This window comes from Mastigoproctus giganteus, chromosome 7, assembly GCF_048544385.1.
Source record: "Mastigoproctus giganteus isolate SK-2022 chromosome 7, ASM4854438v1, whole genome shotgun sequence".
In the NCBI taxonomy this organism is placed as follows: Eukaryota; Metazoa; Arthropoda; class Arachnida; order Uropygi; family Thelyphonidae; genus Mastigoproctus; species Mastigoproctus giganteus.
The window spans coordinates 184,752,188-184,776,254 of NC_143581.1; the positions used below are offsets into that span (position 1 = coordinate 184,752,188).

Genomic DNA, 24,067 nt, shown 5'->3' on the forward strand with positions numbered 1-24,067 from the left:
CACAGAAGTTAAGAAAAGTTATTGTGGTGAGTTAAGAGCTAAACCACGAATGGATGCTTATAGGTTGAGATACATGTTCTGACTGGTGTGGAATTACAGGTGCCATTTTAGAAGAACAGTGCCCACTGAAATATCTACAGGAAAAAGACACATGGCAGAAACTGAATGTGTATGAGAGAGAAAAAGGATTATGGATATACAGAATCCAGTCACAATATTATAACCACCCCCCATTGCAGACATCACACATACCTAGTGAATCATACAGCCCACGTGTCAAGTTCACACACCACAAGCATATAAGGTTTGATTTTTGGCATCTTTGAACACAGTAACAGCCTGTCATGGACAAAGCACGCAACCTATCAGACCTGGATAAAGGCATGATCATTGGCTATCCGGCCAGGAATGCCAATTTCACAAAAAAAATTTGTGAAATGTTCACGTGCTGCAGTGGTGAAAGTGTATCAAGACTGGACAAATGGGACAGTTTTGATGTCCCGATATGCCATTAATCCCAGAGGCGAGCGGCGGCTGAAACAGTTCGTCAAGACTGATCGGCACACTACTGTTGCTCAACTGGCCGTCCAAATGAATCGTAGGGCCACCTTAAAGGTCTCTTACACGACAGTGCAGTGCAGTCAACCCTGTTGGCGCATTGGGCTCCAGAGCAGATACTTGGTAACAGCACTGATGCTGATGGCCGTTCATTGCAAACAATGCCGTCTAAGTTGCACAGCAATACCGACACTGGACCCCGGCCGAGTAGCCTTCTCCGATGAGTTACAGTTTCTGCTCCACAGAGTGGATGGATGGTGGTGTATTAAATGTGAAACCTCAGAGAACAGACAGAAGGCAGGCTGGTAGGAGTGGCATTGTGGTCTAGGGAATGTTTTCATGGCATGGCTTGGGTCCACTGATACCTCTGGAGAGCACGCTGAATGCAAATAGATGCTCATCGACCGTCGCTGATCAGGTACACCCGTACGTGTTGAATGTGTTCCCTGGGGGCAATGGTATCTATCAGCAAGACAATGCGCCATGCCATATTGCCAAAATTATCCATGAGTGGTTTGAGGAGCACGATGAAGACTTCAAGCTACTCCCTTGGCCACTGAATTCCCCAGATCTTAACCCAATTGAAAATCTATTGGACCACCTTGATCAACACATCAGACGGATGGATCCTCCAGAACTCCAGGGTGCACTGCAGTCTGCATGGTCACAGATACTCGTAGCAACCTCCCATGGACTTATTGAGTTCTGCCCATGGCAGCTGGCTGCGAAAGGCACACATTCCGGATACTACGTAGGTGGTCATAATGATGTGACTGGACCCTGTAGTTGAAGATTTCTGTGATAGTAATTCACACCATAAGGAATTTTAGATTTGTATAGTAAAAAAAAAAAAAGAAAAAAAAAAGAAGTTTATATTTTGAGAGGATGAAGATTTAAAATACAGGAGAACAAAAAAATGAAGCTGTTACTGATGACAACTGTGAAGAGCCTTGTAAAAGGTTTACTAAAGAACAGTGGAAACACAGTAACATCTTCAGCAGGATGGCATCAACCACTGTGCATCCCAACTGGTTGTATTTCAGACTAGCCTGGATGTCCTATAGGACGAAAAAAGGAAAAGGAGAAAGAAAGAAACAAAGTTTGGAAGTAGAATAAAAAGAAAATTGAAACAAACCATATTGTGGAGGGGGGGGGATTCCAAAACTAAAAGACTGTGTTGTCATATAACAGACACTATTTGAAGGCATGTGTGATGTTCAACTACAGATTAAAAATTCAATGTTCTAACCTAACATTTTACTTTATTCCTAAGTTTTATTTACATTTCACAGTTCCTGTAGTTTGTTTATTTAACAATGCTTAATTTTTGTTTCGGCTTTCATATATCTTCTACCACTCTTTTTAGTCACGTAAGAGTATCTGGAATCAGTTCACTTTTTCCGAACAGACTGTGTTGATGTCTTCCTGACAAATAGGTTACTCTATGTCCCCCCCCCCCCAATTCTTTGGTATTTTTTTTTTCTCTATTTGAATCTATCATGGCAACCAGACCCATGGCTGATACACAGCATTCAGGCCACACTATCCACTCTGGTGACATTCAGGAAATTGTCTACCAAGTGAGTGTTTTCTTCTGTAACTTATCCTAGGTGAGGGTCATCCTCCAGGGTTTGTCTTCAATCATAGTAACAATTTATATGTGTAGGAATGACATAAGTTGTTGAAGTACATTTTTACCATATGTTAGAGAGGTGCTCTTCTTACAGCAGAGCATCTCTTTTCCATATGCCAGAGAGAGATGCTCTCTGCTGTAAGAAACTAAATAATACTACATTGTGTTAGTTTGGTCACAACTTGTATTGTTGCTTAGTAGAAGCATTAGTATCAATCCCAAAGTTTAATATATCGGTGGCAATCTAAATTTTATATTAAGCACATCTCTGAAAAATAACCTGCTAATCTGATCTGGAATATCTGAGGGGTGAGACTGTATTTGTTTTGACAACTTGAGGCTCTTCTAAGGACTAAAGGAAGTGCTATTAGGTCAGTTCACCCAATAAATAGAACAGCCAGAGTCTGCACGCATGCATGACTCAATAGAATGTTAAAAATTTATACATTTTGTTTTTCAACATATAGTATGTATTTAAACTTCATATCCATGATTATCATGTTATTGTATTTTTCCCCCCTCTAGATCGTGGAAATGCCAACAACTTTATTGATCAAACATTAAATAACCTGAGAAATGATCCTGAGCTGAAATCCAAAATTGATCCTCTTCATGTAGATGATATGAGTGAGAAAAGGATTAAGACCTGGAATGGAATAGTTTATGGGCTTTCCAATATTCAAAGAGAAGGAGATGCTACAGTATCAACAGATCCAAATGGAAACATAAGGGCATCCATAAGTTTGGCTGTAACAGGAATCAAATTCAGTACTAACTACAGGGCCAAGAAGGCATTCCTTAGAATTTCAGGGAAAGTAGAGGCAAAGGTTGATAAAGTAGTTATAGCTGCTGTCATCACTGCACATCCAGATGGACTTAATGTTAAACTGGAATCATTTAAGGTTACACAGTTCTCTGGTTTCAAAGTGACCAAGACTACTGGAGCTGGAAAACTTCTCAATTGGGCTTTAAAGAAGATTGTAAATCATTATGCAAAGAAATCACAGGATAAAATTGTCAATGCAATGGAGAAAACAGGACGCCAGCGCCTTGAAGCTATTTTGTCTAAAGTCAAGTTTCCTGTCATGTAAATTCCAAATACGTTGTTTTGAGGAAATTCAATAATAAAAACAATCACTCATACAAACTTGATTAATAAAACAACACAAAGCAAAACAGTAAAATACACTATTTCATGTGTCAGAAATAATTATAAAATGCCTAACAAAGTTTAATCCATCGCTGATGGGTTTACTGAAACATTCTCAAACTGGTAAATCCACTCACTGAGTCACAGGGGAGCCCCCAGTATGACCGTGTGTGAATACATAATCATAGCGGGGACCTTGCAAGTGATACCTGCAACTCTAAAAGTTGGAAGGTACCACTATGATACCTAGCAACTTTTAGCACTCAAAAAAAATTGAACCCTTTTAATAGAGATCAGATAGACGGTGTCCCTAGACCTTCCAAATTTAATTATGTCATGCAGTAAATTTAAAGTTCTTTGCTGTTTAATTACATAGTATTGGCAAATGCAAAATTTTGTTTCATGATCTGGTTAAGATGATTTAAGTGCACCTTGCCAACTTCAGTGAATCTGCCACCACAACACAATTATATTACTCCAAATTCAAAGTAACCCAATCTTCTTTCACAAACACAAACACTGTTTTAAAAATTAAGGAATGACTTTGGAAAATAGTGCATACACACTTCTCTTGAGATCCAAGTTAAATATGTATTTTTTCCCCTTCTTCCTTCACCGGCATTAGTTGTCTTAGCAGGGAGAAGTCTACCACAAATACTGCTTTTGTTTATTGAGAATAATAAGAAACGGTGATAAGCTATGAATCCCCAAACTCAGTCACACCTAGTTTTGCTTCATTTGGACCCCATTTAACTAGCCAGATATCCAGTAAATAAAATAAATTTAATTTAGTATATCAAAATGAAATACTGATGTAGTTATCAATAATGGCACCATCTAAATTTTCATAATGCAAGGCATTTTCTTTAACAAAATGCCCCACATTCATGTCATATTATTGCTAATCGTTATTTTTTAATTAACAACCAAATTGATCTAGTTAATGTTGGTAAAATAATGTGAGCACATATTAATTATATATTAAAGAAAGTTTCAATTTCTACTTCAAAATTTATTTGAAGTAATGCAATAGTAGCTATCTTGTTGTGAAGGCAACCACATTATGAGATACAATTAAAACGATGCCCTCTACGCTACATACGTAGTTCAAGTTTATGGGTTAACTATGGTGTATTTACACCAATACTATATAGTTAATTATCAAAACCCAGAAGGATTATGCGCAGTGCATTTCATTTTCAAAATACATTACCACCACACCCTTTTGGCATCTCTCATATTGTGGATATAACTTTGCAACTGTGATGGCTTGTTGTATTACCTGGGTACCTGCCTGCCCACTGATGATGAAGCCGAATAGCTTCGAAACGATTGTCTGGGTGGTGGTACTGCTGAAAATAAATAACATTAGTCTTCTCTACTAGAGAAGCGTTATTTATTTGAAGTAATGCAATAGTAGTTATCTCGTTGTGAAGGCAACCACATTATGAGATACAATTAAAACGATGCCATCATACACTACATACGTAGTTCAAGTTTATGGGTTAACTATATAATTAAAGAAAGAGAGAAGAGTAATGTACCTATCATCATTTCTTTTAAGTATTCTGCCATATATTAGTTTATTTAGCATTATAAGTAATAGTATCTCCCAAAACTCAGTCACAGTTTTACTTCATTTGGATCCCATTTAACTAGTCAGATATCCAGTGAAGGAATTTCATTTAGTATATCAAAATGAAATACCGATGTATCAATAATAGCACTCCTCCTTAAATTTAGATAAATCTCCAAGTGGGTCAGCGAAAAAAGAAATATTTCCTTTAGGCAAAGGTGACTGGACCCTTTGACTAATCCTTATTCCCTTTGGCTAAACAAAAACTTTCAGAAATGCATTCTACAGTTATGCTCTCTTAATTTAAATGTATATCATGTGAATTATTGTAAAGATGTCCCCAGCATTTAGTTTACTCAGGCCTTTTAAGGCTTTAAACACCTTTCTCAGGTCACTCACGTTTCCTATAATTATTTACCTCTTTATCTTCACTGGTTAACTTTGTGTATATCACTGAGAGAGCCTCAGGAAATGGTCTAGGATCCTGTTTTTATACTATTCAGAAATTTTAATATCAGATTGTATATGTACTCAAGTCCTTTCATCATCGGCTATTCTGAGTTTGGCACTACTCACATGGGATGTTATTCTAGGATTAGTGCATTTTCCAGTGTTAAACCTCAGTTGCCATTTTTCATCCCATTTATATAATTTATCTAGGTCTTCTTAGAGTTGCATATCATGATTACTGTAATTAACAAGCTTGCTCACCTTTGTATCATCATTAAACTTGAAATGTCTACATCAATATTGGTAATAAATATTAGAAATGGTAACTGATGCACAGTGGACGTAGCATGTTTGTCGGGCAGTGCTGTTGTTTATCTGGCTACTTAGTTACTGGAAGGCACCTCCCAGCATCCATCCATGGCACGAGGAGCTGAGCCATGACATTAGGAGGGATGTCTGACTGAGCCTCCGCTCCAGCATAGCAAGGAGGGAGAGAGCCTAGGAAAAGAAAAATAAATGGGGGGGAGAGAAAATTGGATGGGCTGATAGTTAAAAGTGGGGAAAACAGCAGGGCAGCTACACTGCTTAAAATGGGGAGGGATTTGCCAGGTCACCTCCACAATTCTACCTCAGAAAGGTGTTAGCAAGGGCTAGGTTGAAGACCTACTGTCTACTAATCTTTCCCACACTGGGTTTCCCAGGAAGATTAGTATTAGTAATGGCCTCGTGGTGCAAGAAAGCCTATGGCTTATGCTGCACCAGCCAAAAAAAAAAAAAAACAAACAAACTAATAATTAATAAAAGAAAAGGAAATTGAACCTATAATCCTATGCAGTTGACCTTTGAATTTCCCCAAACTGTCAGCCACTACCACTCATGTAGGCAACTTATTCCAGTAATTTATAACGCGGTTTCGGGCCAAGGTTTCTGAGATCAAGATAAATGTTACAGGGTTGCATGACAATGAATCTAATCCTCTGATTTGCACAAAAACACTTATCGTCAAGTCTCAGATACTTTAACTTGGCCCTAATTGAACCATGGCCAGTTATAATGTAGCAAGTGTCCAAGTTAAGGGTTGGCCAGGTCAGGGTGCTGGGAGTGAGGAAGCTTATCTCAGGAATGAAGTTTTGGGTGATCTCCCCCTTATTACTAAGAGTTTGCCAAAGTTTATATACTTTGGCCCATAGCTTCTTCTTTTTTGTCTTGGTTTCCTGATCGGTCCCGATAGAAAGTTCTATAAATTCCACTGGCTGATGTTGATGTAAGCTGTGTGTCAGTCCAAGGAAGACAAATATAAGTCTAGGAGTATACCAGTGATAACTTGTAGGGCTGTGGTGGTTGTATGCAGGCACTAGTCATTCTAAGGAGAAAGTCTCTGGGTCTGACTAAATTTGTCTACAGTTGTGACTTTATCTACGCTGCAAAACCAGACTGGGGTCCCATAAGAGATGATAGGGAAGAATACAGCTTGATACATGAGCCACAGAGCTCTTCCCTTGAGACCCCAGTCTGTTTTGGTAACCCAAGTAGTAATGCTGCATATCCTTTAATCTTCTCCTAGATGTAGGATAAAGCTCCATTTGTGATCAGTGATAATGCCAAGGTATTTTATAAACTGATGACACTTTAGAGACTGTCAGTTAAGCTTGATAACTGGGCATCTGTGAATAGTTAGGTTATCTTTTATAAGAAGCATTTTTGTCTTATTTTCAGATACAGGAAGCTTGGGTAGATTGCCCATTCCTTAATGGGCTGAGAGGGCAGTGTTGGCTTGCCCCTCCAGGCAGGACCACTGACCAATAGGACTAAGTTGTCAGTGTACTGGAATGAAGTGGCTAACCATTTATCCAGTGCCATATTCCAAACAACCAGGCCTAGGATAGAGCCCTGGGGGGGGGGGGGGGGCAGCCTCTGGATGTTGCTTTGGTTTCCTGGTGGTATGGAGGTTTAATGGATAACTTTCTGTTTTTGAAGTAATCTGTAAGGCATTGATAGATTTGCTGTTGAGGGTTTGGCCAGTTTGACACACATGATATTGCTAAGCCACCAGACACAATCTTGAAATTTGCAATAGGTAAAATATATTTGGCTCTTGATTCTTCCTTGATCTTGGCAAATTGGAGGTAGCATCAATGGTGGAAATCCCCTAGTGAAGCCATATTGGTTTTTTGCCTGGAGTTCTTTGGTTCTGTAGCAAGTCAGCATCCTAAGCAGTCTCTCCAAGATTTTCCCTAGGATAGGGAGAAGCACAATGGGATGTATGTTGGAGTTGAACCTGGGATAGCAGAGGGATCCTTGGGGCTTAACCTCAACTTTAACATGTTTCCAACTGGTCAGGAAAGAACCTTCAAGAAGGCAGGAGTTGAAGGAGATGCAGAGAAAGTCGGGTGCAATGTTCCAAGCTCTTTTCAACATCCACCCTTCAATGAGAATGAGGCCAGTAGCCTTGTCAGGTTTGATATTATGAATGGCATCACCCACCTCCTGGGCCAAGGAAACATTTTCCTGACTAGTTGGAGTATGAGTTGCATAGGCATGCGTAGCCTAAAACAAGAAGGGAGCCAACCATATTTTGGCCCCCCCATAAAAAAATAAAATATTTTATTATAAATAAATTTATATAATAATTTATTTAAAAAACACATACTATACATTAAAATACACGGTTGTTAAAATTAAAGTATCTCTATATAGGGGGCTCTGGAGCGAGTTCTAAGGCTCGTACTGAAGAGAAATTTGGACAACAGGTACAATAAAGAATGTGCTCGCTATTTATTGGAAAAAAAAATTAGTTACAAAATTTGTCACTGTGTGGTGTGTAACTATCTTAGTTAAGATTATGCAAATAACGTAAGTTATTGTCACAGTGCCACTACTGAGCTCTACTGTACTGTATAAAAGGAAAGCAATCTCTTAAAAATCATACAGTAGATGTTTGCTTGCACTATAGCAGCAATGCCAACAACATTGCAGGAAAAGGTGCTATTAGTGAAGCTGTACTATCAGAACAGCAACAATGCAGCTGCAACTATCAGAGAATTCTGGCATCAGAAGCACACAAGGCTTCTGATGCCAGAATGATTGCAGAATTTGAAGCGACAGGACATCTTGGTGTTCAACCAGGTAGAGGTTGAAAACGAGTGGACTCCTCTTGTGTTGAAGATGTGGCTATGGCTGTTGTGGATTTATCAAGTCAATCTCCATGTGGTAGCGCAAGTGTGCCAGCTGTTTCTCGTGAAGTGGACCATATTTCACTGTAAGGCTAGTAATGCGCCAGGTGTTGCGGTACTATCCTTACAAGATGCACATGCTACAGCAGCTAAAGCATGGTGATGCAGATATTCCTTTCACATACGCACTTCAGTTTCTGGCGTGAATGACAGTGGATATCACTTGGCCATGGAACATTCTTTGGAGTGATGAAGCCCACTTCTGCTTAAATGGGCAAGTGGATACACACAACTGTCGCATTTGGGCAACAGAAAACCCTCGAGTTATCCAAGAGGTCCTGTTGCATTTTCCAAAAGTGACAGTGAGGTGTGGATTTATGGCCATATTTTTTTGAACAGGTAACATTGACTGGACTCCGCACCTGCTCCGTCACTGGACAGCAATATTATGAAATAGCAAATTTTGCAATACCAGAGCTGCAACAACATGGGTGCCTTCAGGATACCATATTCATTCAAGATGGTGCACCACCCCACATCCACCATTGTGTCCAAAGATTGTCAAGGCAACACAAGACGAACGGGTCATCAGCCATTTCCAGACATCTTGGCCACCCTGATCACCGAACCTCACCTTATGGAACTTCTGGTTGTGGGGTTTTTTGAAGAACCAGGTGTATCGGAAATAATGTCAAACTCTGGCAGATCTGAAGGAGGGTATTAGACGTCATGTGCTGGCTATTCCAGCTGACATGTTACGTTCTGCTGTAGAAAATGCTGTTCTTCGAATGGAAACTGTTATTGACCAAAATGGAGGACACATTGAACAATTATAGCACTGTTCAAGTGATTTGTATTGCCACAGCACCATATAGTGACAAATTTTGTAACTAATTTTTTTTTACCAATAAATGGTGAACGCATTGTTTATTGTACCTGTTGTCCAAATTTCTTTTCAGTACGAGCCTTAGAACTCGCTCCAGAGCCCTCTACATAGGGATACTTTAATTTTAACAACCCTGTACATTATAATAGTTTGTAACTAATAAATATTCAACCTTTTTTTAGGTTTACAATGTTTTTAGGTCTATTTATTTATTATATTCTAAGTTCAAAAGGAACAAATTCATCAATTACTTCTTCAGTGACTGCAGCAGGTAGAACCTGGAACAGGATTTAATCCACCCATGTTTGCTATTAGTATATCCTGTTGTGGGTCATTGTTAAGTTTACAAGTTGGCTAATGATCTTCTCTGTAGTGTCAGAGCATTTTGTGGTTTCCAAAGAAACTTCATCTAATGAATTGATATCTGGTGTAATAAGCTTATTTCTGATGATTTTGTGTATAAGACCCAAAGATCTTTGTTGCCAAACTTTTTGCTTCTCATGATAGCTTGTATTTACATATGCCCTGCAAAGGATTTAAATTCTTTGCAGAGAGCAGTAATCTGCATGCCCTACAGGCCCTTTGAAATTGCTTTCTGGAGAATTTCAGTTGTTTCTTGAGTGAGGTGAATTCTAGCATCCACCACAGGACACTCTGGATTTCCTCTTTAACATGGCTGCCTGAAAGTCCTTCTGAAGCAGGTGGATGATGTGTGAGTAATCCGGCTGGCAGTGGTCAAGAAGTTGCTTTATCATTGTGTCAAAGGTTTCCCATTTGGTGGTGTTATTGGCAAAGCGTATAGTGTCATTGTAAGAGAGATAAAATGGCTGCTAACTAGAAATATTAAATGAGATAACCCTGTGGTCACTAGCAATGAGACACTCATTGACAGTCCAGTTTGAAATTGGCAGTCTTGGCTGGAGACACTGCTGTTATGTTGATATTAGATTGTCCTATGGTGGAACAGAATGTTGTTGTTTGATTAGGTCTGTTTAGATTAAGTTTAGGAATGGTGGATTAGGGGCAGTGAGGAAATTCTCTACCATGGTACCTCTGGTATCGGTGGAGATGCTGTGCTAGAGGGTAGTTTTGGCATTTAAAGCTAAGATGAGGCTATAGATGCCCACCAGATCTAGGGTATGGTCTCAGTCATGTGTGGCCTAATGTCCAGTGAGTATTGGAAGCAAGCTGTTAAATATACAATTTTTCCAAAGTGACCTATGGTGGCAACTGTAAGGTGTAATGTACCCTTGTGACTTAATCATCACAAGGACTGGATCCTTGTGAGAAGTCTTGATTCCTAACCACTGTAGCTTACAAACAGTTACCTGCTAATGACTGAATTTTCCTGTATTCATGACAGCTCCTGTGACACAGCCCTGAGTACAGTATGGTTCTTGAAGCAGGAGTATGTCTAAATTTCTGTCTTCCATAATATGGTGTAAGTTAGTTGGCAACTGAAACAGCTTTTTGGGCACTTACTTGAGAAGTATTTAGTCTGTATGGGTTTCTGGTAAACTATTATCAATAGTTGGTTGATTGCCTGGGATTCTCTACTGCTCTGCTTTAGGCCAGACAAGTATCATCCCTAAATGAGTGATCACTGTCTGTTGATAAATTTACAGTTCACACATTTAGCAGGAAGGGACTTATTTTGGCACTCTTTGTGTAAGTGCCCCTCCTTCCCATAGTGCCTGCAGACTGGTTGTTTGTGAATGCACCTAGCAGCTGTGTGAACATAACCAAGGCAATTGTAGCACTTGGTCATGGGAATAAAGCCCCTGAATCTGTGTGTCTCCCAACATACAAATACCGTGAATATGACATATCTTCTTTGTGGTCGGATTGACTTCAGCAACCCAATTAAGGGTGCCTGCAGTTCTAGACTTTGTTACAAACAGCACCCTGACCTGCTCGTTGACTTCTTCAAGGTAATCTTGTAGGTTGCATCTGCTTATCTCCATGTCAAAGATCAGGAGGCTGGTGCTATGCTGCCTTGGAATTTCTGCTCTAAGACACAGATTCACCACATCCTTGCAACTCTGATTTGTTTGACATCCTCCCTAGCTGCAGCTTCCACAACAATGCTCTTTTATTGGATTGTTCTTATTGCTTTTACTTTACTGTTGGTTAACCATGGTTTCAGGGTTTGGTGACTTCATATTTTACTTCTTCACTGGTGCCCAGTGTGATCTTTGTTAATAACAACATGCCTGGGAAGGGGAAGAAGTGGACTGTTTCAGAGTTGAAGCATGCGATAAGCTTTAGTGATGGTGGATTAGAATACATCTCCATCAGACGCTTTGGTCGTGTCACTGTTATTAGGAACTCCATTAAGGTGGGGAGCAGTTCCTAACGTTTTGCTATATACCTGGTTTTGGGCCTTCACCTACTCATTCTCAATGATGACTCGGTATAGTGTCTTTGCTAACAAAACCCCAGGTATGAGTGATTTTGATAACAGCCTCCTTTGAGATTTTTACATTCTCTGCGACAGAGAATTCGGATAGTGTCAAGATAAGCTCTGACACCTCCATTACTGTCTGGTGATGTGTCGGTTTCCAGAATTTCTGGCCATTTCTTGGGGATCTGACTTAATGCAGTACCAATTTATAACTACTTTTTGGCCCTGACCATTTAGAACATAATTGTTCATGTGGGACTGTATCTTTATTGAAATCTAAGTAAATGATGTCAAAGTTATTCTATGCATTCAATTCTTTAGTGACAACCTTATAGTAACTAATTACATTAGTCCAATATGATTTCCCCTTAACACAAGTGTGCTGTAATTCCTCTTTCCTGTCTAGATGTTCTTGTATTAAATCCTCAGTTAAGGATTCCATATTCCCCCCCTCGGCAATGAAAAGCTTACAGGTCTGTAATTACTCACTTTATCCTTTGAATTACCTCTGTGAATTAGAGAGAGGTATATGCACATCTCCAATAGATAGGGACTTTTTTTTTTTAAAGTCAAGTATGTTCTCATTAGTACAGCTCAAATTTTGTTCAAATCTTTTGCAACTGCTTTTAATATAATTAGACAGATTCCATCATCTCCTAACACTTTGTTCACTTTTAATCAGAATAACTTCAATTCTATTCCCTCTTAAGTTATAAAATTATTCAACTCTAAATTAGTATTAATATTATTACTGGTATCTTCAAGTTTAAAAACCTTATGTTTGAATGTGTGTTGAATAAATATTCACAAAATTTATCCATAACTAATTCAGAATCTTAAAATCTGTTACCATAGATATCGTGGACTGATATGGTTGATTACTTTTTTTATTTCTGCTAATAAGCAAATAATTTCCTGCTATTGTTCATTACACTCTTATACAGGGTGTTTCAGTTAAACGTTTCAGAACTTCTAAGAGGGGTAGGGTACATCTTGACAACTCGAAATCATATAGCAATGTGGGGTCGGAAATGCTTTCCTGAAGCGGTGTTGTACACAGAAGCACCATAAAGAAAAGAGACCGTAAGTGAGAAATCGTTTTAATAATACATGAAAAGAAGCAAAAGGTACATGGATTAAAGTAAGTGTTCGAAGTTTCTTCCACGGGCTACAATGCACGCCTCACATCTCCGACGCATGGACATCCGAACATTCTGGAATACTCCAGGCGAATTTCGAATTTCTTCGGCAGCTACTGCGATTCTTGCAACCAGCTCCTCAGCATTGTCAACAGGGGTGTCATAAACTAGCGATTTCATATGACCCCAGAAATAAAAATCAAGACATGATAGGTCGGGTGACCGAGCAGGCCAACGCACGGGACCACCACGTCCGATCCACTGTTGACCAAATGTGACATCCAGGTAGTTACGAACATCTCCGCTATAATGGGCAGGGGCTCCATCGTGTTGGAACCACATTGTCTGTTGCGTCGATGCAGAAATCTGTTCATCTCTCAAAAGTTGTGGCAATACTTGCTGCAGAAAGATCAAGTAGATAGGTCCGGTTAGACGACACGGTAACAGGTAAGGTCCGATGAGGTGATCTCCCATAATACCGGCCCATACATTGACCGAAAATCGAATCTGTGCTGCACGCGACTTCTGTGTACAACACCGCTTCAGGAAAGCATTTCCGACCCCACATTGCTATATGATTTCGAGTTGTCAGGATGTACCCTAACCCTCTTAGAAGTTCTGAAACGTTTAACTGAAACACCCTGTATATGAAGATCTCATAATTTACCTTAGCTTACATCAACTTCGTTACAGATAACTTATATTTACTGTATTAATCAAGGGTCCTTTGACAGCTTAAATAACTCGTTTCTCTCCCTCTAAGGTCAATATTCTTTTGACATAAATTTTGTTTTCTGTATTTTGAACAATACCTTTTTTATTGGTATAAAAATGTTAGTAGCCTGCAGAATAACTTCCTTGGCATTTGAGCTAATTAAAATTACCACTTAATCACACTGACAAGAACTTAGATGTTTAAGAAGACTATTCCCAACATGAAAACAAAAACCCTGCACCTATTTTCTGACAATAGTTATTTCTTTAAATAACTCCTTCATTAACACCACGATCACTGCTTGCCAGTGGTTCTTTTATTTGAAGAGTCTTAAGAGCTGAGGAATCCTTACTGATAACCAGATTGTTCCCCCCACCACTTGTGGCATCTCTGATATAGAAAGCAGTCATCCATTATGTATAGAAATGACCAGCTACTAGGTGAGTGGCCATCCAACAAATCACACTCAAGGTCGGGAAAATTAAATTCCACATAAAGAAATATTCCAATTTGCTGACCCATTCTATTTGTTTGTAAAGATATGTTTATTATGCTTATCAGTCATCTGATCTATAATATTTTCTTACTTTCATTTTTCCCAGTGGTTATATTATGACAGACTGCCTACAGTTATTCACTGGATATACTTATCTTCGATCTGTATGCTTGTCACTTAAAAGTGTAATCCTTCTTCCCCCTTCTGTAATATCTGTCCTTCATATACATATTGCAGTTCCTCTCATTATTACATACATGCTTATCTGATGCATATCTCATGAAAAAAAACTTTTAAACCTAGATGAAAAAACTCCAGTGGTAGTATATAATAACTATGTTAATTGAGCCAGTGTGATAGAAATTTTATGAACTGCCTTAGAGAGAAGATGAAACTGAACAACATAATCTTGAAAGGAAATCAGCACTTCTCTCCATTAAGAGGTTATATTTAATTTCAACATTGCATTAATTCTAATTTTCAACTCCTCAGCACACACTTATGCTGTTAGGAGTTTTGGATTTAGTAAGAGTCAAATGAAGAATAAACATCACTGTACTACAAATTAACTACTTAAAACATTAAAATCAAAAAATGTGATGCAACAACATGCTTCTGCAACTTTGTTTCCTGCTACATGCTCATTGTAACATCACTTTCGTTGTTGTTGTTATTATTATTATTATTACTAGCCACAAAGTGTAAGGAAGCCTGAGGCTTACGCTGCACCAGCCAAAAAAAATTCCAAGTTACCCAGAGAGAGCGAAGTAGAAGGGAATCACCAAGAAAGAGAAGAATGGTGACATCCAGCTCAGGATCCTGGGTGCCAAGCTGAATATCATCATTCTTTTCTTTCTTGGTTACACCCATCTGTGCATTAAATCACAGTTAAATGACAATCAATCAGTTTTTGCTTAATTTTATTAGTTGGTAAATTATTTGATAAATCTTTCATTTTATTATTTTTTTAAAAGTCTCTCATTAATTTCTATTAATATGCAAATTACCAAAAGAAACTGAATTTTACCTACCAGTGCAGCTCACTCAAATAGAATATCAACAGTTTTATTCTGCTCATGGAGCTCATTCTCCTTTCAGTTAAAGCCAGGTTTACGCATTGGAAACTTTGATTAATGGCCCAAGCAGTAGGAAAATAGCATGGAGTCAAATCTAAGAGGGGTTTCACTTGATTTTATTCAGCTACTTCTTTCCTTTCTGAAAGTATGGTAATTTTCTAAAAAGTACCATATTTCAAAGTATTTTTTGTACCACTAAATTTACCATTTTGCATACATTCCCTACTAAACTCAGCATCATATTAGATCTGTTCACTGAACTCTTGTCTTTATTATGCCTATTTACACATTCTGGCTTTATTTTTAATTTTGTTTTCTTGTTGATTTTACTAGTCAACTGAAGTGGTGTCAGCATTCTAACTTCCCTTCTGTCTGTACAGAACAATTCTGTTGCACCTTTCGGTAATTTTTCTCTCAAATTGAAAAGTGGCATTCCCTTTCTTTTTTAATGAATAGCACCACAGGAATTAGTTTTGTTTTATTTCCATGCAGTTCAATAGAGCTTATATAAAACAGTTATTTTTATAGAGTATGATCTTTACCTAGGATGGCTGAATTAAGTGCAAAAGAGTAATCCTATTTATGCCTAAATTTGCATTTACTGGCACCTCAGTTGTGTATCTAGTAAAAAGAATTACATTAATGATGTATCCAATAATGTAATTGTTTTCACTAAAAAATTGTTTTATGCCAAGTCACCCTTAGAAAGAAGCAGGCTCTCATCAATACACAAGTTTCAAAAGTTTACAGATATTCAATATTTAGCAGATGGCTGTGCATACGAGGTGTAGTTATTAAATAAAAAGACTGTTGCAATAAAATAAATATAATGAAATATTTTGTACCTTACATATTATTCCCTTCAAAAAATTCCCTTGGACTTGCATGCACTGTTCCATACATTTCTTCCAAGCACAGAAACATTTCTGGAAGTCCTTTTCTGTAAGGCTTTTAATTCTTTGGTAATACAGCCACTCCCCGACTTATGTAAGGATTGCGTTCTGCAGTACTCGCAAATTTGATTGAAGCAAGAAAGAAATGTTCAATGAATATGTAAATAGAATTATTTATTCAATTTTTTTTCTCATGTGCAGAAAAAATTACAAAAATGTACAAAATTACAAAAAAGAGAGAGAAGACAGGCATAATAACATCAGAAAGTTTTACCTTTTGAGTATCGTTGCCAGAATTAACTCTCCACCTGATAAGCAAACTGCTGTGGAAGTTGAGGGCTGTGGAGATTTAGAAGGGATTTTTTCCAACATATGACAAAATTTCTCTGCAGCTGCAGAATCGGCACCAGTGACTTCACCGCTTACTTTAATGTTTTTGAAAACCAGCGTGATGCTTGAATCTATTAAACCACCCGTTACTTTCCACGAACTTGGCTTGAGGTTCACCATACTTATCCTTAATATCTTCATAAATACTTCTTGCTTTTGCTTGAATGGCCGTTAGGGGCACTCACTTCTGAATCTGCTTTTCCATCTTTGATAAAGCACCTGAATGCTGTTTTGTGATCACTGATCCTTTAACACATTCTTTTATATGAGCACTATCCCTTAAAATAATATTTACTGTTGATAGATGACAAACTTTGTCCTGCTTCATAATTCTTAATTAACCTTCATTTCTAAATCAGTTTTGTTTCGTTTCCTAGCACTTGCACTTTCCATTGGTCCCTTTCCCTTCACCATTGTAATAAGTAAATAGGAATGAAGAGAAGATTCTGAAAATTTATTTATGTGTTTTATATGATTGAAGATTTCGGTGAAGGGAACTCATTTCACCATAATACCGTAACATAAAAACCCACAGAATTCCAGTTATCAGTATTATTGCAAATGCAATAAGATAGTTTACTACCCATTTATAATAGATTGCGCTAACAGAAAAGCCCAATAAACCGGAAAGTGCAAAAACTGTTTTTATTGTTTTATGGTAGTGACCTCGAGAAAGGTGTTTTAGAAAAATATCACAAAGGCATTCAAAATTGATTCTTATTAACAAAATATATGATAACAATGAAAGTGTAGTGTAATTTACACTATAAAAATGACCTTTTAGAGAGATAAAAAGCTTAGTTATATAACGAAAATTTCAACTTCCAAGACCTTGGAACGAAAAAAAAAAAAAAAAAGCCCCAACGTGTTATTGGGTTCACATTGATATTTTCAAGATACCTCATTATTCACAATATTTCATTTATTCTTATGGGATGCAAAATACGTTTCCACAATTTTTTTAAGTTTGCACCAGCTGGCAAAAACTTACGTAAAGTCAAATTTCCATAAGTAGAGTATTATGTAAGCCGGGAAGTGACTGTAATTTCTTTAATGTCGAAGAAAACAAGAAGTATTCTTCTCATTTCTGATTTTGACATTCTTGCTTTTTTTTGGTCTGGGGATTGTTTTGTCTTCCACTTCATTGAAAGTCTTTTTTTTTTTTTTTTTCAAAATGTCTTCACAAAATTGGTGTCTTCTTGTTCTTTGATCTTCATTCAAAATATTTGGCACTGTATTGGCACACACACCTTTTCTCATGCCCTAAATATTCAGTTAAAATTTGTCTGACTGTGTCTTTGTCCATATTGAGGTCTGATGCAACCATTCTAATGCTTAAACAACAAACATTTCTAATCAATGTCCTTATCTGGTCCACAATTGAACAGTTTTCACCGATATCAGACAGCCTGGATGTTCATCATCTTCCACATTCTCTGTTCCTTCTAAAAATCTTTCATGACATTCAAACATGTGAGCTCTTGACAGTATCTTCCCCATAAAATTTATGCAACAACTCATAACTTTCAGTTGGTGTTTTCTATAGTTTTTTTTAAAAATCTGAGGCTAATTCATTTTTAAATTCTATTATCTGTCACTTTTCCAGCAAACTGCAAAAACATGATGTAATGAAAACCTGTCTCACTGCAAAGCAAAAGACTGTGTTGGAACATGACTTGGCAAATAACTAATGATAGGTTCAAAGTTAACTGCTATGCTTTTGTTTCACAGTTGGTGTGCACACAGCCACTATACACAGTCTCATTATTTAATAGACATATCTTGTATAAGCATCCTTTTCTCATGGTGCCTTAGCATAGGTGATTATATGCACCTATGCTTAGGTGCATATAATCACCTAAGCCTGTGCATATCACCTTTCTCCCATGTCTCTTTATGACTGAAATTTAGCATTCTTAGCAAAGAGAAGACACTTATCTTTTGTCATAATCTCAGAGAAAGCTGAGAATTTCAAAAGTCAATTATTTGAGCAGTACTTTTTTTAGAGACATTTTCTTATTACACAGCTTAAATAAAGTAATAAAACATATTTACAATAAATTTCTGAATGAAGTATTTCTTTTACATTCAAATTTTCAATTACACTAATGGCACAAGTGTTTCTCTTCTAAAACTAATTGTGCAACCTCTTCTGTAAACATTTCCAAAAAGAAGTATACTCCTTTCAGATTACTAACATCATATGAAATACTGTTTCTCTAATTCCTGAATCACTATAAAGTCATATTAATATATTTCAGGCATGAATTCATCCATACACCATTTCACTTTTTTCATTTTCAGTCTGTTTCTTTTTGAGCTATCTTGTTTCTCTGTTAGAATTGGAACTAATTGGAGTTGCAAAGAGCATAGCAGAGAACCTGAAAAACCAGTGCTCTGATATACTTGGGGCACCAGTTTTTCAAAAAAAAAAAAAAAAAAAAAAAAAAAGAAAGAAAGAAAAAAATTAGAATTTTAATTAACCATTAATGCATGAGTGTTATTTTGGAGAAGTATTATCTGTTAGGTGCAAGGCTACCACTGCTGGGTTAATATGCACTGGCAATGAATTTAGAGAAATTAACTAGTAGTTCCTTAGATAAATTTCAAGAGAACCTGTTGCAAATTCAAAAACAATAAAATATTAATATATGGCCTATAAGACAATTATCTATTCAATCAACTGATTGAAAATAGGAGAAAATTTTCAAAATAGTACTAATTACAGATGCACTTCAAAAGAAAAACATCCTAATTTTTTTTTTTTCCCTTCAGAAAGAGGGGAGGCAGTTCTAATCAACTCATGTAGCCACCCAACGTGAGCAGCAATCCACTCCAAAATAAATCTCATCCACCCAAGGGTCGTCCATCACACTGACTTAAGGCCTGTGCAAAGTTGAGTGCAGGCTATTAAATGGTTTTAAGATTGGTGAATTTGGAAATAGTTTTTATTTTACAAATCTAGAAACCTTTGAAAGCAGCTAGTTTAAAAGGAGAAATACTGTATCAGCAAGGTTTATTATATTTTAAGTGGCTCTAAAATTTATTTCAAATCTCAATGCAGTGTAGTTTTGTTAGAACGAGTAAATTCATAATTCCTTTATATTACACATTTCACATATGGTTTCCAATGAGCAATTAATGTCAAATAGCTGTCATCTCTTGGAAAAGTCAGAGGTACATTCTTATCTTCTTATCTTTGTCTCGTGCTGTTTTTATCATTTATATCTGCTGATAATACACGTCATCATGTTTTAGCATGCTTTCATTCTACCAACTGTTCAAATTGTGGATCTTGGTGGGGCTTTGTTCAACAACTGTTATGAAATGACTAATTCCCTGCTAATCTGAAAAAAATGGGGTAGAATGTTTTTATACAACTGTCATGGGTGGCATTCATTGATGTAAAGCTAATTTATATGTTATGGAGATTTTTCATGCACTTCAGCTTTGTGAAAACAAACTATAGTGCACACCATTTATGATGTTACCACTTTTATGAAGTTGTTGTTATTTGGTTTTTAGGAGCATTAGCAACTAAGGCCATATTTCTCCGGGGATATGCGGTGGTCATTCCCTGACCTTTCTGCATCCTCTGTATTTGGTGTTCACTGGCTCAAACCCTGGTCTAATCAAGAAGTGAGTGCTACGCACTGCTGCTCCTGCCCACGGAGGTGCCACTTTATGAAGTCTCAAATCATATATGAAAAAAAGAACTTTATTGTAACCAGAGCTTTGGTTTATGTTATCACCTTTTGCAGTTTATGCATGTGAAGTAAAAATGATTATGTAACATCCTAATATGTTTTTGAACTCTGACACATTGCATGTGTACAGTAGTTACTGCTGTTGCTTTGTACGGTTCATATGGCTGTTGGTGTCATTACTCTGTGAAAGAAAGTACTACATTCAAAGTTAACACAATAAGTGGCATCCAATATACTAATATTGTATCTGCTGTAATGCATATCACGGCATTCCCCAAGAATCTGTTTATCATAGAAGGGTAGTAATGTTAGCATTTTATTATCATTTGGGGATGCAAATGCATATAACAAGTGGGGGGGGGGAGAGAGAGAGAGAGAGAGAGAGAGAGAGAGAGAAATTAAAATTAAAAGGACACATTTCTTGGGAAAATAATTTATTTATAAGGGAAACTGTATTAAAAATTATTGTTGTTATTTTTTTTTTTAAGGAACACTCATTTTTAGCATGATTGGAGGTATTAAGGTATAATACAGTTTGGCATACATGAAATTCAATGTATAAAACAACCTTTAAATTAACTATACAACATTACATACACTCCTCCCAATGGTTATAAACAGCACTGATATTCGGTATTTGTTGCATGATTTTTAAACTACATCAGATCTTTCAACAGTAACTGTCTATAAGCATATATTGTATTTTCACATGTGGGAATGATGAAGTACGTAATAAAGATGCAGAGCTTGAGAGTAACACGTCCATTTCTTTTGAATACAAAGGTAAATGGTAAACTCTTGTTCAGTTTAAGATCATGACTATATTTCACTTGGGCAGAACTTAAAGAATGAAGACTATGATTAAAACATGATTACATTTAAAGAGAATATACATTCTTATCTTTATACAGCATACATAAATAATTTATGTCAAAAGCAGGAAAATAAATTACCAATTAATGCATTATAAACTAAAATTTGTTTTTGGCAGAATTAAACAATAAATTCATTTACTGCATGATAAAAAAGGATTAAAAAAAAAAAAAATACATGTCAAGCATGTTCACTTAAAAGAAGAATAGTGTTCTTGATTTTTATACCTATTTAAAAATCAGCACTCTGAATTTTTATTTATTATAAAAATTATCCATATCATAGCTTTTATAAGCTCTATTTTTTATTATACTTACAATATAATGTAACCTCTCTCCCCCACTCTATTAAAAATTATTATAAAATATTTTTTAAAATCAAATCTTGCAATCGAATAAAGCTACAGGTTGTTCAGTTAACTGTTATTTTCAAGCTCTGCAGTTATTAAAAGTTCCCCAAATTCTTTAACAAAAAACTTAACAACAGTATTATTTAGGATAATTATACAACTCCAATTGAGCTAAATTAACCTTACTTGTAATTGGACCCTGGCTAGAGGGGAGATAAATATTCCACTGCCTGATCCTATACAACAAAGCTGCCTGTGGTGTATGTGTATGTATACAATATATACAACATCTTCATATAGAATACAAAATGACTGATAAAATGTAAGCAGCTGAAAGGTGTGATACTTACAAATGGAAGGCAATTAGCAAAAATGAGCATTCTGTTTATCAAAGTACAGTTGTAGCATTTAAAATGTTATCATAACTTTTCATAATTCATGATAACATGCATTCTGAGCCTTTGGTATTTTCCTCATCTTTAAATTCAGCACTGCCTTCCAGTTTTTCTCCTGTTTCTTCCAATATTCCATCTTGAAACACAACCTTTTCAACAGAATGTATTGATAACTTTTCTTTAAATGGTTTTTCATTTTCACATCTATTACGAACAGATCGCAATCTTTGGATGCTCTCTTCAGGTTCACAAAGGCAATTCTCGTAGAGTGTTTCTGTAGAAGACTGACAATTCAACTCTAAAATTTGTGGAGAAGCACTGTTTATTTTTGATAGGACTTTGGACTGGCTCAGTATTGCAAGCATAAATGGCTTATAACCTAAGCTAAAGAAAAGATATTTATTACATCATTAATGTGAAATTTCATTATGCTGTTAATGAAACATGAATTTGAACTGTTAAGTTCAAATTCATGTTTCACTAAAAGAATAAAAGTTGCCTAAATTCAAATTTTAATTTTTGTTATACATATAAATAATGCTGATTACAAATACCATTTTACAAAAATGACCTGCTACTAACCTGTAACAATATATGAAAGATGTTCCAAAAGTAAGGTACAAACAAGAATAGCACACAGTAAATGCTCATGTGTGGAAGCATTTTATTGACAGCTGTTGGAGTATGAGTATAGAGTCTGCTTGTGCACACAACATACAAACCAAAAGGGTAACAAGATTGGAGAGTAGAAAAATTGAAGCGAGAAATGTGTTTTGTTTTCTGCAGGCCAAGGACATCACACCAAAACAAATTCTGAACGTGTTATTAGCAGGAAATAAAAAATTTTGTTTGGCAAGCTGCATTGTAATCCAGATGTGATATGAATGATGAACTACATTTGGGAAGTGTAGTTCATCATTATCACACAGACAACTGTCACACGGATGCCCTTACTGTGATTAAAGTTTCCTCTCGAATTTGAAAATTCATTACCTGACTGATGTCATGCAAATCATGTAAAATTCCACTTGGTCTGGCAGGCTATTTTTATACAACTATAGAGGTGGAGATAATCACTGGAATGATTAGTGCCATATTTCTTATGATCCTTGCATTTTTTCAGGTAATTTTTTTTTAAAAAAAATTTCAGTGGCTTTGCAGAGCTAGCATTTTTCAGTGGCTGAAATGTTTGGTTTGTGATACTGATTTATAGTCAGATCTTTCAGTGTGTTAATAAAATCTCAATTAGTTATTTCTATGCATTTAGTATTATTATCCTTTACTAATTTTTTTAACTGGTTTCTTATTTAGAAACATACTGACATGGCATATTGCAGGAAGTCAGGTTTATTTAAAATTAGCCTTAAAAAAATCGTTTTTCATCCAGATATTTATTCAACTATCTTAAATTTATATAAGAGAGTTTTTTTGATTTTTTTTTTTAAACATAAAAATCACAAACATGAAAAGTTTGAGAACCTATAGTATACTCAGTACTGTGTATGGATTGTAGGTTGAAAACACAGAAGACATTAGGCTTGAATTTCTGTACATTGTAATTTTCAGCAAATACACATGAAGAAAGGTTGTTCCACTTGACGGGATAAAATTAATGAAAAAGAAGAAAAGTTAGTTTTCTGTGAGTTTGGAGTTGAACAGTGAATGGATGTCAATTGCTTGTGGCATGTGTTTGGACCAGTCTGGAAGAGAGCAGGAGAATTATAGATGTGAACTGAGATGAGCACTGCCAATGGAAGTATCTACAGAGAAGGCATGTAGCAGAAACTATGAGACAGAGAATAGAGAGATTTTGTAAGGGATGTGTCACATTAATTAACCTGACTGCCCTCTTGAATGGAGTCTAGAAGCTTGACAGGTTTTAGGGGCATCACTTCAGATGTAAGAACAATATTCCACGGCAGGACAGATTTGAGATTTACTGAGAGTGAATAGTTGTTTAGAAGAAAAGTAATGAGAACAAGAAAAGGAAACCAAGTTTTCTGGATGCAGAGGATTCGTGATATGCTTATGCCATGAGATTACAAGTTAGGGTAATGCCTACTAGAGATGTGTGATCTTGTTTAGAAATCTGAGTTTCATCAAATATGAGCATAGGAGCAGCACTCATTTTTGTGTAAAATAAGACAGGACTGAGTTTAGAGGGATTAAAGTTAATTAAGATTCTTTTTCTCTACTGAAAAATT

The 24,067-nt window shown here is 36.4% G+C and overlaps 2 protein-coding genes across 3 annotated transcripts in view; one reads left to right on the top strand and one right to left on the bottom strand.

Moving 5' to 3' along the window:
* Positions 1-3,282, top strand: part of LOC150083391 (uncharacterized) — a 33,054-nt gene extending 29,772 nt beyond the window's left edge. Inside the window, exon 3 of the mRNA XM_090378492.1 lies at positions 2,717-3,282. Coding sequence (XP_090234618.1) covers positions 2,717-3,282 — 566 coding nt within the window. The remainder of the gene's footprint in view (positions 1-2,716) is intronic.
* An 18,115-nt stretch (positions 3,283-21,397) lies between these two features.
* Rich (Guanine nucleotide exchange factor subunit Rich) overlaps positions 21,398-24,067 on the bottom strand; it is a 579,939-nt gene continuing 577,269 nt past the window's right edge. For both annotated transcript variants that reach the window (XM_090378010.1, XM_090378009.1), the window contains exon 33: positions 21,398-22,247. In XM_090378010.1, the coding sequence (XP_090234136.1) occupies positions 21,905-22,247 (343 nt within the window). In that variant the 3' untranslated portion in view covers positions 21,398-21,904. The remainder of the gene's footprint in view (positions 22,248-24,067) is intronic.